The sequence below is a fragment of the Electrophorus electricus genome, chromosome 5, assembly GCF_041902795.1.
Source record: "Electrophorus electricus isolate QZ-2024a chromosome 5, ASM4190279v1, whole genome shotgun sequence".
Lineage (NCBI taxonomy): Eukaryota > Metazoa > Chordata > Actinopteri > Gymnotiformes > Gymnotidae > Electrophorus > Electrophorus electricus.
In genome coordinates this window covers 9451305-9465000 of record NC_137501.1, presented here as the reverse complement: position 1 = coordinate 9465000, position 13696 = coordinate 9451305, and the positions used below count along the sequence as shown (strand labels likewise).

Genomic DNA, 13696 nt, shown 5'->3' with positions numbered 1-13696 from the left:
CTCTCAACAGGACAAAATGCCCCAAACGCCACCGTTGACAGGAATGTTTGGGTCCAGTGGCTACAACAAGAACTTCTTCCAGACAGAGGAGGAGGAATACGGAGGCCTGTATTACCACGACAGCAACCTGGCGTCTGGGTCTCTGGAGGCTCTCATTCAACACTTGGTGCCCACCGTCGCCTACTACCCAGATGTAAGGACCACTCTCTGCCAAATGTTGCACAAACCACTATCCCCACAAATGAACCTTAGCTCATGCGCTGCAGTCAGGTTTATTTCTAACAGGGTTTTATTTTAACGAGGGCACAATTAACTGCACTTCTGATTTCTCTCCACAGAGGACGTATATCTTCACGTTCCTGCTCAGTTCCCGCCTCTTCATTCACCCCTATGAGCTCATGTCCAAAGTGTGCCATTTGTGTATGGACCACCAGAGACTGAGTGACCCTCAGGCCGACAAGGTAACAGCGGCCCTGGCGCCGCTTCACTAAACAGCCGTAGGTCAGAGGAGCTTTCGGATATGCTGGAGCTGGACTTTTATGCTAGAATCGTGAGCCCCGGTTTTGACTGGAGAACTGTTGCGTTTCTGCGACCTCCGTCTGCAGGTGCGAGTCAGAAAAATCGCCCCCAAGATCTTGCAGCTGCTGACAGAGTGGACCGAGACGTTTCCCTACGACTTCCGGGACGAGAGGGTGATGAGGAGTCTGAAGGAGCTCACACATCGCCTCAGCACGGGAGACGAGGTAAACAGGGCCTCGCGAGACTTGGAGCGCGCAAGAATCACGCGTTTTACAGTCGTGGCTGGGTCGAATTAAAAAGGGTCAAATGTCTTTTTGTTGTTGTTGTTGTTGTTGTCGTTGTTGCTTTCATCCTAATTCAAAAGCACCAAAATGTGACTTAGCATCTTGTTTTGTAGTTTCGTGTTACCAGATCGCCTTCCGTACCGCTGGTGGAGGTACTGCTTGCAACTCTTGGGGTGAAGCAAGAGTCAGTTGTTGGGGGAGGGGGGTGGGAAAGAATTCTTCAGTCTCAAAGCAGTTTGTCGAGCCTGACAAGGAGGGAGAAGAAAGCTCTATTGTTCGGGTGCTTTGGTCATTTAAATAGCTCCATTAGCGTTGACTCGAATGTCACTGGTGTAGCGTTTTTTCCCCCCAAAAGGGGATTTTCTTTCCCGGTAAATGAAAGAAAGAGGGTCTTCGTGGCATTATTTATGGGTTGGTTTTTGCCCAGTTCTTGCTTATGTTATCCCACCCCCAACTGCTGGTTTTAAACTGCGCATAAAATGCACTTGACAAGAACCTGTTTCATTTTCTTAAGTGGTTGGGATCGTCTTCCTCATTTTAGATGTAAACACCCCCCCCCCCCCCCCATTACGCCGGCGCCCTGTCACCTGCTGTACCTGAGCTGCTCAGTTCCTCGTGAGTCAGGCTGGAGTTGCCAGCCCTTGGTGTTCTGTGTGTTCAGCACAGTGTTCTGTTGCCTTCTGTTCCTTCCCAGCCGAGTGGTTACGTTGTCCCTCTGCAGGGAAAGAGCTCGATTTTGCACTGAGAGGTTGAAGGAAAAGACTAGCAGCAGGCAGGGGCAGACACTTAAATAAAACACACACACATACACACACAAACACTCAAACAAACCTCTCGTGGTCCCTAAGTCTTCCACGGCTCATTTAATTAGCAGATGTGTGATGATTGATCTAGTTCATCCTAACCAGGAGGGTCGATTACTTTCTCCTGTGGTTCATATGCCCATTTGTGGACCCTCTACATAATCAACAGAAAGAGGATCAATGATGAGCATTGGTTAGTTAACAGATGGAACACAAAATCAGACCCAGCAATACTCACTAAAACTCATGGTTAGGGTCAACATGGTTAGGGTCAAGCAGCACCTGTTACCACTCAGTGTTTAGATCTAAAAAAAAAAAAAAAAAGAACAAAACAACACCTTCAACTGTCGCGTTTTTGCTTGGATTATGATCACAGGACCATCAGGTCATGACCAAGTCATGACCATCAGGCAGACCTGTATCTGTGACTGTGCAGACACAGTACTGTATGTTAGCTTCAAGGATGCATTCATTGTCATTTAGATTAATGTGGTTTGTATTATCCAATCCGGTGCACTGTCTGATACTTCCTGCACTGTGAACTGCATCTCACCCTTAGGCAAATAGCATTAGCTTCATCTAGAGCAGGTTACTGGCTCTAGACTGCAATTGGGATTCCTGTAATTCAAATAACATCATAATTTCCTTAAATAATTGACCAGGCCTGTGTATACAGTTAAGCATTATTACACTTAAGATCAAGAAGGAGATTTTCAGACACACCCTGCAGAACAAGGGCGCTCCTCCTGCAGATGATGCGGATTACAAAAACAAGAAGGTTAACCCTGCGCTGCAGAGCTCTTGGTTCCTGTTCAGCAAACCTAGAATAGATCCAGTAACATCTGTCTCTAGACCACAGTACGATCTTCAGGCCTTTGGTCTGCTGAGGCTGTCATTATGAATGCGGTCATCTATATAGGGAAGGACGAGCCTAGCGTAACCAAGCTCTGTGATCTAGGCGCGACCAGCGGGTTTGGCAGCCGCTAGGTTGCCCTTTGCGTGGCCCGTGTTTACCCCGGAACGGAGCTTGCCCCACCGAGCCCTCGCCTGGAGGTGTGGCAGGCCTGCAGCCCGAACCCCGGCCGCGCCACAAGACCAGATGTCTGAGAAGTGGCCACCTTCCTACGAAAAACAAGCGGGAGGCTACCAGCTGCTTTAAAACGCCAGCCAGTTATCGCCATGAATTATTTCTAAAAATAATTGCACCGTCCTGTTTGTGCTGGGGACTGAAGCCTTCCCATATGGTGACCCTTGAAGAGGCAGCTATCACAAACACATTTCTTACCTAAAATCCATTGACGTGAAACCTCTGAATTTTACAGCTCATACCTGCTGATAATTCCTGTTACTTTGTCAAACTGCACAAATTTCTTCTAGAAGGTAGCACGATTATTTTTTTAAAACTAAGAATGGCGTTTCAGGCAATAACTGTCAAGTTTATTATAGCCAATGCTCTGTGGCGCACAGAGAGACTCCACAGTCGTCTGTGCTGTGCCAGCTCATTGCTTGACTGATGGGGCCGCCTTCCAGTTTCCCAAGTATCCGTCCAGAAAGTGAAGAGTCTTTGCATGTTCTTCTCACATCCATGACTAGTTCAAACAGCAGTCGTTGGTCTTGATGTGGGTCTTGAGTTGCAAGAACTAGACCTTGGCCTTTTGGTCTTAACAGAGAGCGTACATGGACTTCACACAACAAAAGAAGTCATTTCAGAATCCGAGTGATATTAGTTCACTTGGATGTTTACAGAACGTACTTCAAGCCCACAGACCTGGTAGCCAGGCCATACAGGATATTTAAGGGACTTCAGTGTGGGGAAATGTTATTTAAGCACCGCTGTCCGTCGTAGCGCGTTTCAGGCTCATGTTGTTGGACCGAGCCACGAGAGGACGTGAGCGGCCTAACATGGCGTTAGTAAGTCCTCTGAGTGACCATCCACAGAGAGCGCTGTTCTAGCTCCTTTTTCGTAACCCCACCGCCATGCCGGAATAATCCACCCCGTCAGCAGGACGCCTTGTCTGTAACCTGGCAGTGCTGACCGGCTGTTTGGTTTTCTGCCCTATAATCCCTCGCCACGCGCTCTGCCGTTACCTTCTGTCTCGGCCGATAGCGGAAGACTGTTCCGGCAGAGCGCTCACGTCTCCTCCACTTCTCCATCTTTCCTCTCTCTCTCCTCCACAGCTCTATCGGAAAACGGCGCAGCAGATGACGCAGGCGCTGATCCGTAAGCTCACCGCGCTTGGCCAGTACGAAGAGGCCCTGGCGAAGATCAGCTCCACCGTGACGGACCGGCTGACAGTTCTGAAGAACAAGCCCCAGTCTATCCAGAGAGACGTTCTGACCGTCTGCAGTGACCCGTTCACGCTGGCCCAGCAACTCACACACATTGAACTGGTGAGAGGACCTGCCACAGTTCACCACAGGCCTGCGTCGACTTGCCTTGTCCTGACAGTGAGGTCTGAACCGCTGGTTGCGGGCATCGGGGCGGTTTTGGTGACTTTAGCAGTTCTGTTGTTTAGATGTTTTCAAGGTGACCACTGGAAGCAGTTATGACTGATGGTGTGTTTGAGAAGGTTATTTGTTTGTTTTTTAGGAGCGACTCAGTTACATAGGACCCGAGGAATTTGTCCAGGCATTTCTTCAGAAAGACCATCTTGACAACGAAAAGGTAACTTTAAAACATCAACAAACACGTTAAATTATTAGTTTTTAAAATTCTGACTCCCTGTGTGACCCCTCAGAAACACAGGGAACAACTAATATTGACTCTAGACAAATCAATAAGTGCAATCTTCGCACCACCCCGGGGGTCAACGCAGTGTCAACTTTTTCACACAGTAAACCGAGAACCTCAGACATTCCCCTCACTCTTATCTAGCAACATATCCACTCTATCAATGTTCTCCTGAACACAGATTCCTTTATGGCCAGGTCCCTCGCACCCCCCCCCCCCACCCCCAGCAGAAGTTTACCTCAGGCCCACCGCGTTGTCAACAGCCGCTCAGTGGCACTCTGCTGCTAAGCAACAGCCCAAGGCTGGTCCCTTTATGTGGCCGGCAGCTCTTCTTAAGCCCTCGTCCTCAAGCATGTCCATCAAGAAGAGCCAGACTGGCCTTTGTGTGCCGGACAGCACGCTCACTCCCAAGGAATGTGAGGAATGAGAGGGAGAAAGGAACTCCAGCGTCCCGCCAAGTATCAGCGAGCGTTATGTGAATAGGCTCCAGTGAGACGCTGGTGCCTTTTTGTTACGGAGCGAGCCTTTGATTGAGGGATCTTGGGCTGGGGCTCATAAACCTAACACAACTTTCTTTCTTTCTTTTTTTTTAAAATCTCCAATGAAACACAAGTCATCACAGCGGAAAAAAAAACAAACTCAACAGCCCTAAATGCTAAATAATGGAAAATTTACTTCACACGGAAAAGACTAATAGGTTTTCCTTTTTTTTTTCTTCCTGATCACTATAAGGTTTTTTTTTTTTAAGTCGGTTGGATTAGACTAAATGTGATCAGTTTTAGGCCGAGGTGACACTGGTAACACAGACGTTGTCTTCCCGCCTGTACAGCTTTTAGAATCTTGCGTTTAGCACTTCAGGCACTTATGACCGTGTTGACAAGCTGTCCAAAAAAAAATGTCTCCGCAGACCTGTTTCAGCAATCACAAGAAAGCCAGCAACCTGGAGGCATATGTGGAGTGGTTCAACCGGCTCAGTTACCTGGTGGCCTCTGAGATCTGCATCGTGAGTGCCTTTTACGTCAGACTACTCTCGAGCCCCCTTTCAATGACCTGCACAGTTACGCTGCTGGGCCTGTCATAATACAGAGCAATTACAACGTACAATGGCATCACAGCAGCCATACATTAATTATGATTCTTTATTCTGTCATCTTGTAATTAGTAAGAAGTGCATGATCTGTGGGGATGTTTTGGACTTAAACACATCGCTCAGTCTTTTTGTGTATGTTGGGATCTCTGTCCTGCAGCCGGCGAAGAAGAAGCACCGAGCGCGGGTCATCGAGTTCTTCATCGACGTGGCGCGAGAGTGTTTCAACATCGGCAACTTCAACTCCCTTATGGCCATTATCTGTGAGTGCCTTCATCACACTGCTGAGTCTTAGGTCCGGAGAGAGCCCTGTGTGGCCCGCTAGTCTGTCCGAATAATACGGGTTGTTATACAGGGCGATCACGTAGGCTTTCCTAAGCCCTGTTGTGACGCCCTCCACAAAGACCCAAACGAGGAACAGACTGCTGCTGACGTGAGCTGGTGTCTTTGTTGAGCTGGTTTGGCGGGTGAATGTGATCCAAAAACGTGCGACGTTTGAGTGGGAGCTCTTAGTGAGTGCAGTGCGAGGGGAGTGTAGGGTAACCTTCTCGCTGCCGGCCAAGGGGCTGAGCATGCCGGGGTAGAGGCAGCTGCGCGGGGCCGATGGTCCCCGCTGAGCGGCTCGACAGATGGGAGGGAGAGCGTGAGAGACACAGGAGACGGGGGGGTGGTTGTGGGGGTCAGCTGTCCCTTCCCTGGAGGCCAGCTACACACAGACTACTACCTGGGCCTCGCTCCCCAGAGACACGGGACACACGTTGGAGTCGCCCCTAGAGAACAAACGAGTCACAGGAAAGGCAGAGAACTGGGTCAAAATTCCCACCGTCACCCGAGAGATCAGAGGGAAGAGATGAAGACGACATTTCTGCCTAACACCTGTTGGCACGGAAACGGTTTTCCTTTGTTCCTCGTGACGCGTTTGTAGATGCTATCAGCTTTGGTCTTTGTCTGCAATGTTGTTTTTGCAAAGGGGAAAGTACAGAATGGCCGTTTTAAATTAACAACAGTTTCAGCTGACAGACACTTATGCTGAAGATGTAGATTTTGTAAAATGGATTGCAGTGGACATTAGAATGACTTAAACTTTAGAGTGTCTAAACTTTCAATTTTACGTAAAATTTAATAATCCTAATTCTTCTACTTCTTCTTGTTAATAATAATAACAATATAGTAATAGTAATAATAATTTCTCGGGCTCATCTCCCAAACTAAAGCCCCTGTAGCAGCCAGTAGATTTTCTACATCCACTCAGCCAGCTGTTTAGGTCGTCAGAACAGGGTCCATGGTAACAGAGAGTTTGGTCAGACAGCCTCGGCAGTACATTGACCTCACGGCTTCCTGACTGCTGACTCCGCCCGGCTGTAATGAGCCCCCGTACTGTACGCTAGCCGCACTCTTCCAGAAAAATGACTCGCCCGCCAAAGCTGCAGCTTCTAAGAGACGGCGTGGGCCCAGCACCTGAGAAACACCAGCTGTGGCAGGAAATGGGTCTTGGGTGTTGACCTACGTTTGTTTTGTGTGTGCGTGTGTGTTCCTCCACAGCTGGCATGAACATGAGTCCTGTGTCGCGGCTAAAGAAGACCTGGGGCAAAGTCAAAACAGCCAAGTTTGACATTCTGGAGGTTGGTACACTCAACCCCCCTTCCATCAGTATTTCTTTTAAAAACATGTTTTCCATTTTCTTAAAACAAGGTTTTGCACTGGCTGTTTTTCCTGGTAATAGTGCTGGTGAGTGGTTGTGAGTCACGGGTGGGATTAGAATGTGTGGGAACACTCGGGGAAATGCAGCAGGAAAGTCATTGTGAAACAAGCTTGGCAAACTGCCGTGTACGTAACGTAGCAGCTCTGTCCAAATGGTACTGATGCTGTGCATGAGGCCTGCAGGCTGGCCATTATTCTGGAGACACACACACACACACACACAGACAGAGTGCTCAGCCCCCGACAATGTGGAGACCCATTCATTCCAATTAAAATCTCCCGCGGGTGGAAATTACCATTCTTGGGCCTTTAACATTCTGAAATACAGCATCCCATCTCTCAAGTGGGTCCGTAAATGTTTATAAAGGCAATGGATGAAAGAGGTTGCAAAGTCATTTAAGTCTTTCGCTGAAGTCTTCCCAGACGCTGCGTATTTACTGTCTAGAAACGGACTTAGGCAGGTTTTGATTCATCTTTCGTCTAGGAAAGGCAGTGAGCTGGATAATTGGACTAGTGTAAAGTAAACAAGTGCCCTCCCCGTTCTGGCATATCACAATCATAGGCTGCTGCCTAATCTTTGGGGCTTACAGGGCTTACAACGCTTTCCGTAAACGCGGATCGGGACAGATGGCTCGAGGGAGACGTGACGCGTGCGCTCCGATTGCGCGGCATTGTAAGCTGGGGCCCAAGCGACCCCCTCGCCCTCCCCGTCGGAGCATTTAAAGTCAGAGCCGCAGGCGTTTTGGCTTCTGCTCGGCTCGGAGTGCAGATCCGTTCACCCGGTCCCCATGCGAGAACGTTCCTGACCAGACGGTTACTCAGGCAGCTCGTTTCAGCCTTCAGTTAAATCAGTGGTTGTTACGGTAACCCGAGCTTTTGTGGAGGACGTCGAGAATGTCACTAACTCCCTTTTCTCCCTCTTTAGCACCAGATGGACCCTTCCAGCAACTTCTACAACTATAGAACAGCGCTGCGTGGAGCCACCCAGAGATCCATCACCGCTCACAGCAGCAGAGAAAAGGTGAGTTGCCTCTTAATTTAGAACATCCTCGCCACACGGGTTTTTCCTGCTCTCTTAAGACTTTCTGACTTGGCTTTTGTTCCACTGGGACTTGACACGTAAAATGAGAACTGACTCAATCGCGTAAGGGCATTTGTTTGGCCTTGCTTTGCACACGTCCACCAAAACAACTTTTGAAGCACTTGATGTAAAACCGGCCGCTGCCGAGTGTCGAGGCTGCAAACAGGCGATAACGGTCCCTTACGCAGAAGCCAATGAAGATCGCATGGAGCTCCAGTTCTTTCGGCCTGCCGAGAAGTGAGCACCCTGCGGGAACGCGGATGCTATGATTAGCGAATAGGGGAAGTCATCTGAAATGAGACCCTTGGGCGGACTCAGCGCTGCGGAGAACCTCCAGCGTCCTCTCGCCCCTGGCCAAGAGCATTACGTAACGAGGCCAAGGGCCGAGCTGCAAATGCAACAGGCTTCCGCAGGCTATACGCGAGAGGGGGTGGGCCGCTTCCCCCGCCGAACACGCTGTTCTCTGCCGGAGCAGTGTGGCAGCCAGCCAATTCCAACGACGTTCCTGTGTTCCCTGGCCGGGAGTGACCCAGATCGATGTATTCCTGACCTCTCCACATAGCCGGCATGGTAGCTTCCTTCATGTGATCTCCTTGCTAGCGCGGGGATGATTCGGGAAGAAGTTCTCTCTCCCCTTCCCAGGCTGCTAGGGTCATGAGACGGAATGTTCCTAAGCAACTCTGGAATGTTCAGCTTCACCCAGTCTGTTCTGGCGGTGGGAGTTGATTTGTTGACAGTGCTCTCGACATGCTGGAGCTGTGTTTTGTTTTTCTTTTTCTCCTTGTAGTTGTGACGACACTGCAACTTTGTTTCCCCCCAAATCAAGTTTGTTTTTGTTTTGGTTCGCATTGTCACTCCAGGGATACGCAAGAACAAAAATAAGTCCTCCTCTGTGCCACCCAAGCAAGGATATCCACCATAAACAACTCAAATCACAGCCATAAAGGATTTTGCTAAACTCTCTGAAATTGCACCCAGGCATAGAGAAGCTGGAGTTTTCACTGCCACTGACCGTTGAACTGTTTTACTCCAAGTGACGGTCATCTTCACATACCTTTTGGTCTTGTGTTTTCAGCTTTCCTGTATTTTGCATTGGAAGAATGGCTGTCTTTTTTTTTTGTTGTTGTTGTTTTTTGTTCTTCTCTGTCTACACAGAAATTGCAGTGCATCTATATTTATGGAGAACTTGTTTTGCACTTTGCTTTGGCACAGGGCTTATCTCAGGTGTTGTGACATCAGAGCTCCTTGTCTCGTACGCAGATCCTGCTTCTCTACCACGTGGCATGTGCTCGAATTGTGTACTAGTGTCGTACTCGGCGTGAGCCCAGAGGTTAAACCTGTCAATGCACAGCAACACGTGTGCATTTTGTAAAATGCCGCTGGTACCGTTTTGGCGATGTTGCAGTAACAAGGATAACGACTGCAGACTGGGTTTTGTGCTGTGTGTGGAACGGAGCATGACTAAGTCTCCTTCTCTTTCAGATCGTCATTCCATTCTTCAGCCTCTTTATCAAGGACATTTACTTCCTGAATGAAGGATGTGCCAACCGGCTCCCAAATGGACATGTCAATTTTGAGGTAATTTAAAAATATATATATATATTTTTTAAAAAGCCCCATCCCCCCCACCAGTGTTACCACGTTAAGAAATGTAAACGTTTCATTATAACCACTGCATAACAGCAGAGGCAAACACAGAGCCTGCTTAGCAATCGTGACGATCGAGCAGACACCCAAGTCCTCTCGCGCTAGCTGGGAAGAAGGAGGAAATTCGTGGGGGCCCAGCTCGGCTCCGAGGACGTGGCTGCTGACAGATGACTTGGCTTCGTTTTTTTTGTGGTGCAGAAATTCTGGGAGTTGGCCAAGCAGGTGAGCGAGTTCATGACCTGGAAGAAGGTGGAGTGCCCCTTCGAGAGGGACCGCAAGATCCTGCAGTACCTCCTTACGGCGCCCGTCTTCACTGACGATGGTAAGCAGCCCTGCGCACACCGGGGTCCTGCAAGCCCCTCCCCTGCCCGGCTTCAGTCCAGCACATACAGCCGCTGAACTTGCAATCCTCCCAATCCCATCCCCTGTTGGATGAATTCTCAGTCATAACTTAAGGGGTAACCCATTTCAGACTGCCATCTGACCTGTTCAGCGTCTGCGCCGTCACGCACGCACTCAGACCTGCTTCCCCTCAGGCCACGTCACACCCCTCCTCTGACACAGAGCAGCGTGCCATTAACGCAAGTGCCTGAATGACCTCAATCCCAAAGAATTTCCCCCGTGCAAATGGGTCAAACACTTTCCAGTAGGCACATCTTCCTCATCCTTTTCATCATCCTCGCCTTCGGTCTTCACTCTCCCTCTTTTCTCTCGACAGCTTTGTACCTGGCATCTTATGAAAGCGAGGGACCAGAGAACAACATGGAGAAGGACAGATGGAAGTCTCTCAGGTGCGTAGGCGGGCGTGTGCGTGCGCACGCGTCTTTGTTCGTAAGAGTCTGTCACCACTCACTCGTCACAGCTATACAGCAGCTTGTTACCGACAACTCCTGCGTCATAATAAGAACAGACGTGCGCCAGCTGATTTAATGTCTGCATGGATTCCCGTTGAGTTTGTAGTGCTCAGCTGGCATGAAGGTTGCTGTGTCACCAGCTCGGACTGGGAGGGTAACGGTGCCTCTCCACTCTCAAATGCTGTCACTTGCACGTACTGGACGAAACAGGCAGATTTCCTTCGTTTAGCATCAAAGCCCTGACAAAGGAAACTGAGACGTTGCCTAGCACCGTACTTAACGGAGGGCATGTGGAGCGGTGATGTTGGTAATAGATGACAATCCACAATCCCTTGATCAGAGTCTGGCAAAAGGTGTACACAATTAGTTTCCCCACTGCCGTCCAAGTCAGAGAGTGAGAGGAGAGATGAGAGAGGTGGATGTGGGAGTGGTGGGCCCTCCACCCCCCACCCCCACCACGACAGGATCTGTCACATCACCAGGTTCTGTGTGGGTCAGCAGAACACGCTCAGACGGGGGCGGGGCAGGGCCGTGACTCAGCACTTCAGTGGCAGGAAATTAACCTTGCGCTGACCAGAAATGAGCGGGTGAGCGCCAGAACAGAGCAGGGCGGCAGATGCGACGGGAAAAATGGTTTAATCCGACTCGGGAGATGTGTGATGGGTCGTGCTGCATTGTTTTGATTCGTCTCTGACCTACTTGCTCCCCTTGCAGGTCGTCGTTGCTGAACAGGACGTAGTTCCTCCCTGTGTTGGAGGACCGGCCGTGTCTCCTTTACGTCTCCCCGTAAAGTGAGAAGTATCCCCGTTTTTGAAGGGAAATCTCCTCCATGCTGGAAGAGATTTTGTCTCTGTTCTCGTGCAGCTCCAACTACATCTCCTTTCTACAGGAAAAGAACCTTTTTATGTTGTTCATACTGGATAATTCAGATAAGCTTTCTTTTCCCTTTTTGTAAAGACTTTGTAACGTTTATATTCCTTTAAAAAAAAGACTTCTCGGAGAGAAACAGTTTGCCGTTGTTGAAATTCCGTGGCTGTAACCAGCGATGCGTTTTACGATGTCTCTTGAGGGATACAAATAGTTGGTGCAAATAGTCTCCTGACATATTTAAACCCTTTGTTTTGTTTTCTAATTTTCATAAACATGAGTTTGCTGCTGGTTGGCAAACTGTATGAACGGGTCAAAAAATTTAATAATTAAAAAAAAACAGCATAGTGAGTACTGGCTACCAGTAATGCATACACATAAAGGACCTACAGCATTAATTTAACTATGGATTTATTTTGTTTGTATTGTTCAGCTGGATTTGTTGTTTTTATACATATGTATTACATTTGTATTAAATTCGTATTACATTTGCCTATTGTTCTTAACCTTCAGGGCTCTTAGCATATTCATATGGACTGTTGAAAGAGAGATACAGTCCTTGTTATATACCCAATATATCAGATATACTGTTTTCCCCTCTGGGAAATACATAGTGTGGAAATGAGGATGACCTGCCCATCTTTTTACTGTTAGTTCTCTAACGTTGTTATGTTGCCCCCTAGTGGTTCAGATGAGAATTACTAAAAAAGGTTTTGAGTTGACGATGTAGTAGTGGACTACTAGTTCAAGTGGATCATAGCATGGTATAGGATTACAGTTTTCAAGTCAAGAATCACTTATTATTGTGATGGTTGTTGTTATTGTTGTTGTTTATTTTCCCCCTAAACTTGTGATGTTATTTTCTTTTAAATATTTGGTGATATTTACACGTTTTTTACATTTTGCCCTGTATTATTTTGTACTAGGTACATAACATGGATTATAGTTACTCATATTTTATATTTATAAAACTTTTTATGAGACAGACTAATATTTGGGGTACTAGATCACAATATGGCATTAATTAAGAATATCAACTTGTGTCTAGTTTACCCTTTAATATCCTTTGCTTAAGAAATTGTTTCACAGAAGCTTACTGTGGTTTACCCTGTAAATGTTTTACTGCCTTATGTAGATCATGTATTTTGATGGTTCCATTTAATTAGAGCCTTTGACATAGCTGTTATAGGACAGAAAATGTTTCATTAAAAGAACATTTAAGTAAAAATTCATTTTATATTTGATTAATTAATTGACATTTTAATACGTTAAAGGCTTGGCTGTTCTTTGTTATGAGGTTCAGCTTTTACCAGGTGCAAAAAGTCAATTATGCTTGACGAGGGGTTGCATGTCTGACAGCGGGTTTTGGTTGCTCTCGACGCCATCTGCTTTCTTGATTTTAAGTATAGCGCTTTGCCTGGATTAGGGAGGTGGCAGGTAGGTTCCTTTTAATTGGCGGTTGAGCCCAGGTGGCATGAATTGATTAACCTATTTAAATCTCTCAGCCAGGGCGATCAACCAGGGTCATGTCGTGAGTGTTTATGGTGGTTGCGTGGCATTACCCGTTCGACCTCGTAACTCTTAAAAAGAAGAAATGCGGGCTGTGGGTAAAGGAAATTAGGCACTGTGCAGCATTAGACAAGATCATCTGATGGGATTAAGGTTCAGGTCCACTAAAGCAAGATTTACGGCATTTGTCTGACGCTTTCATCCAAGCAATTTGCAATTATAACAGTACAACTTTAGCAACTGAGGGTTAAGAGCCTTGCCCAGGGGCCCAACAGTGGAAACCTGGAAGTGGTGGGGCTTGAACCAGCAACCGGATTACAAATCAAGTACCTGAACCACTGGTTCAGAGCTACAACTGCCCTAACTGCAATACACAAAACATGCAACAATATTAACAACTACAAATAAAACGTGTTGAGAATTGATAGTAATTTTGTTCTAATACTCTTATTCAACGCCAGTGGCCTATGCATGGTATAAAGTGTGCTGCTCCGCTGGATGGTGTTTGCATAGAGCCATACGATGCCGCTTCTCTGATGAAGCTAACAATCTTTGCCACGAGCAAACTAAAGTTTTACCGATCAAAGAAACAGCCTTCACGCGCGACTGCATA

At 47.6% G+C, this 13696-nt stretch overlaps 1 protein-coding gene across 2 annotated transcripts in view; it reads left to right on the top strand.

Moving 5' to 3' along the window:
• The window catches only part of rasgef1ba (RasGEF domain family, member 1Ba), a 17604-nt gene extending 4798 nt beyond the window's left edge, over positions 1–12806 (top strand). Inside the window, exons 2-14 of one of the 2 annotated variants that reach the window (XM_027029034.3) lie at positions 11–193; positions 339–461; positions 606–743; positions 3785–3997; positions 4197–4271; positions 5245–5340; positions 5585–5687; positions 6967–7046; positions 8051–8146; positions 9689–9784; positions 10052–10175; positions 10572–10644; positions 11422–12806. In XM_027029034.3, coding sequence (XP_026884835.1) covers positions 11–193; positions 339–461; positions 606–743; positions 3785–3997; positions 4197–4271; positions 5245–5340; positions 5585–5687; positions 6967–7046; positions 8051–8146; positions 9689–9784; positions 10052–10175; positions 10572–10644; positions 11422–11446 — 1425 coding nt within the window. In that variant the 3' untranslated portion in view covers positions 11447–12806. The remainder of the gene's footprint in view (positions 1–10; positions 194–338; positions 462–605; positions 744–3784; positions 3998–4196; positions 4272–5244; positions 5341–5584; positions 5688–6966; positions 7047–8050; positions 8147–9688; positions 9785–10051; positions 10176–10571; positions 10645–11421) is intronic. The other variant, XM_081714136.1, reaches the window with a different exon arrangement.
• The last annotated feature ends 890 nt before the right edge of the window (positions 12807–13696 follow it).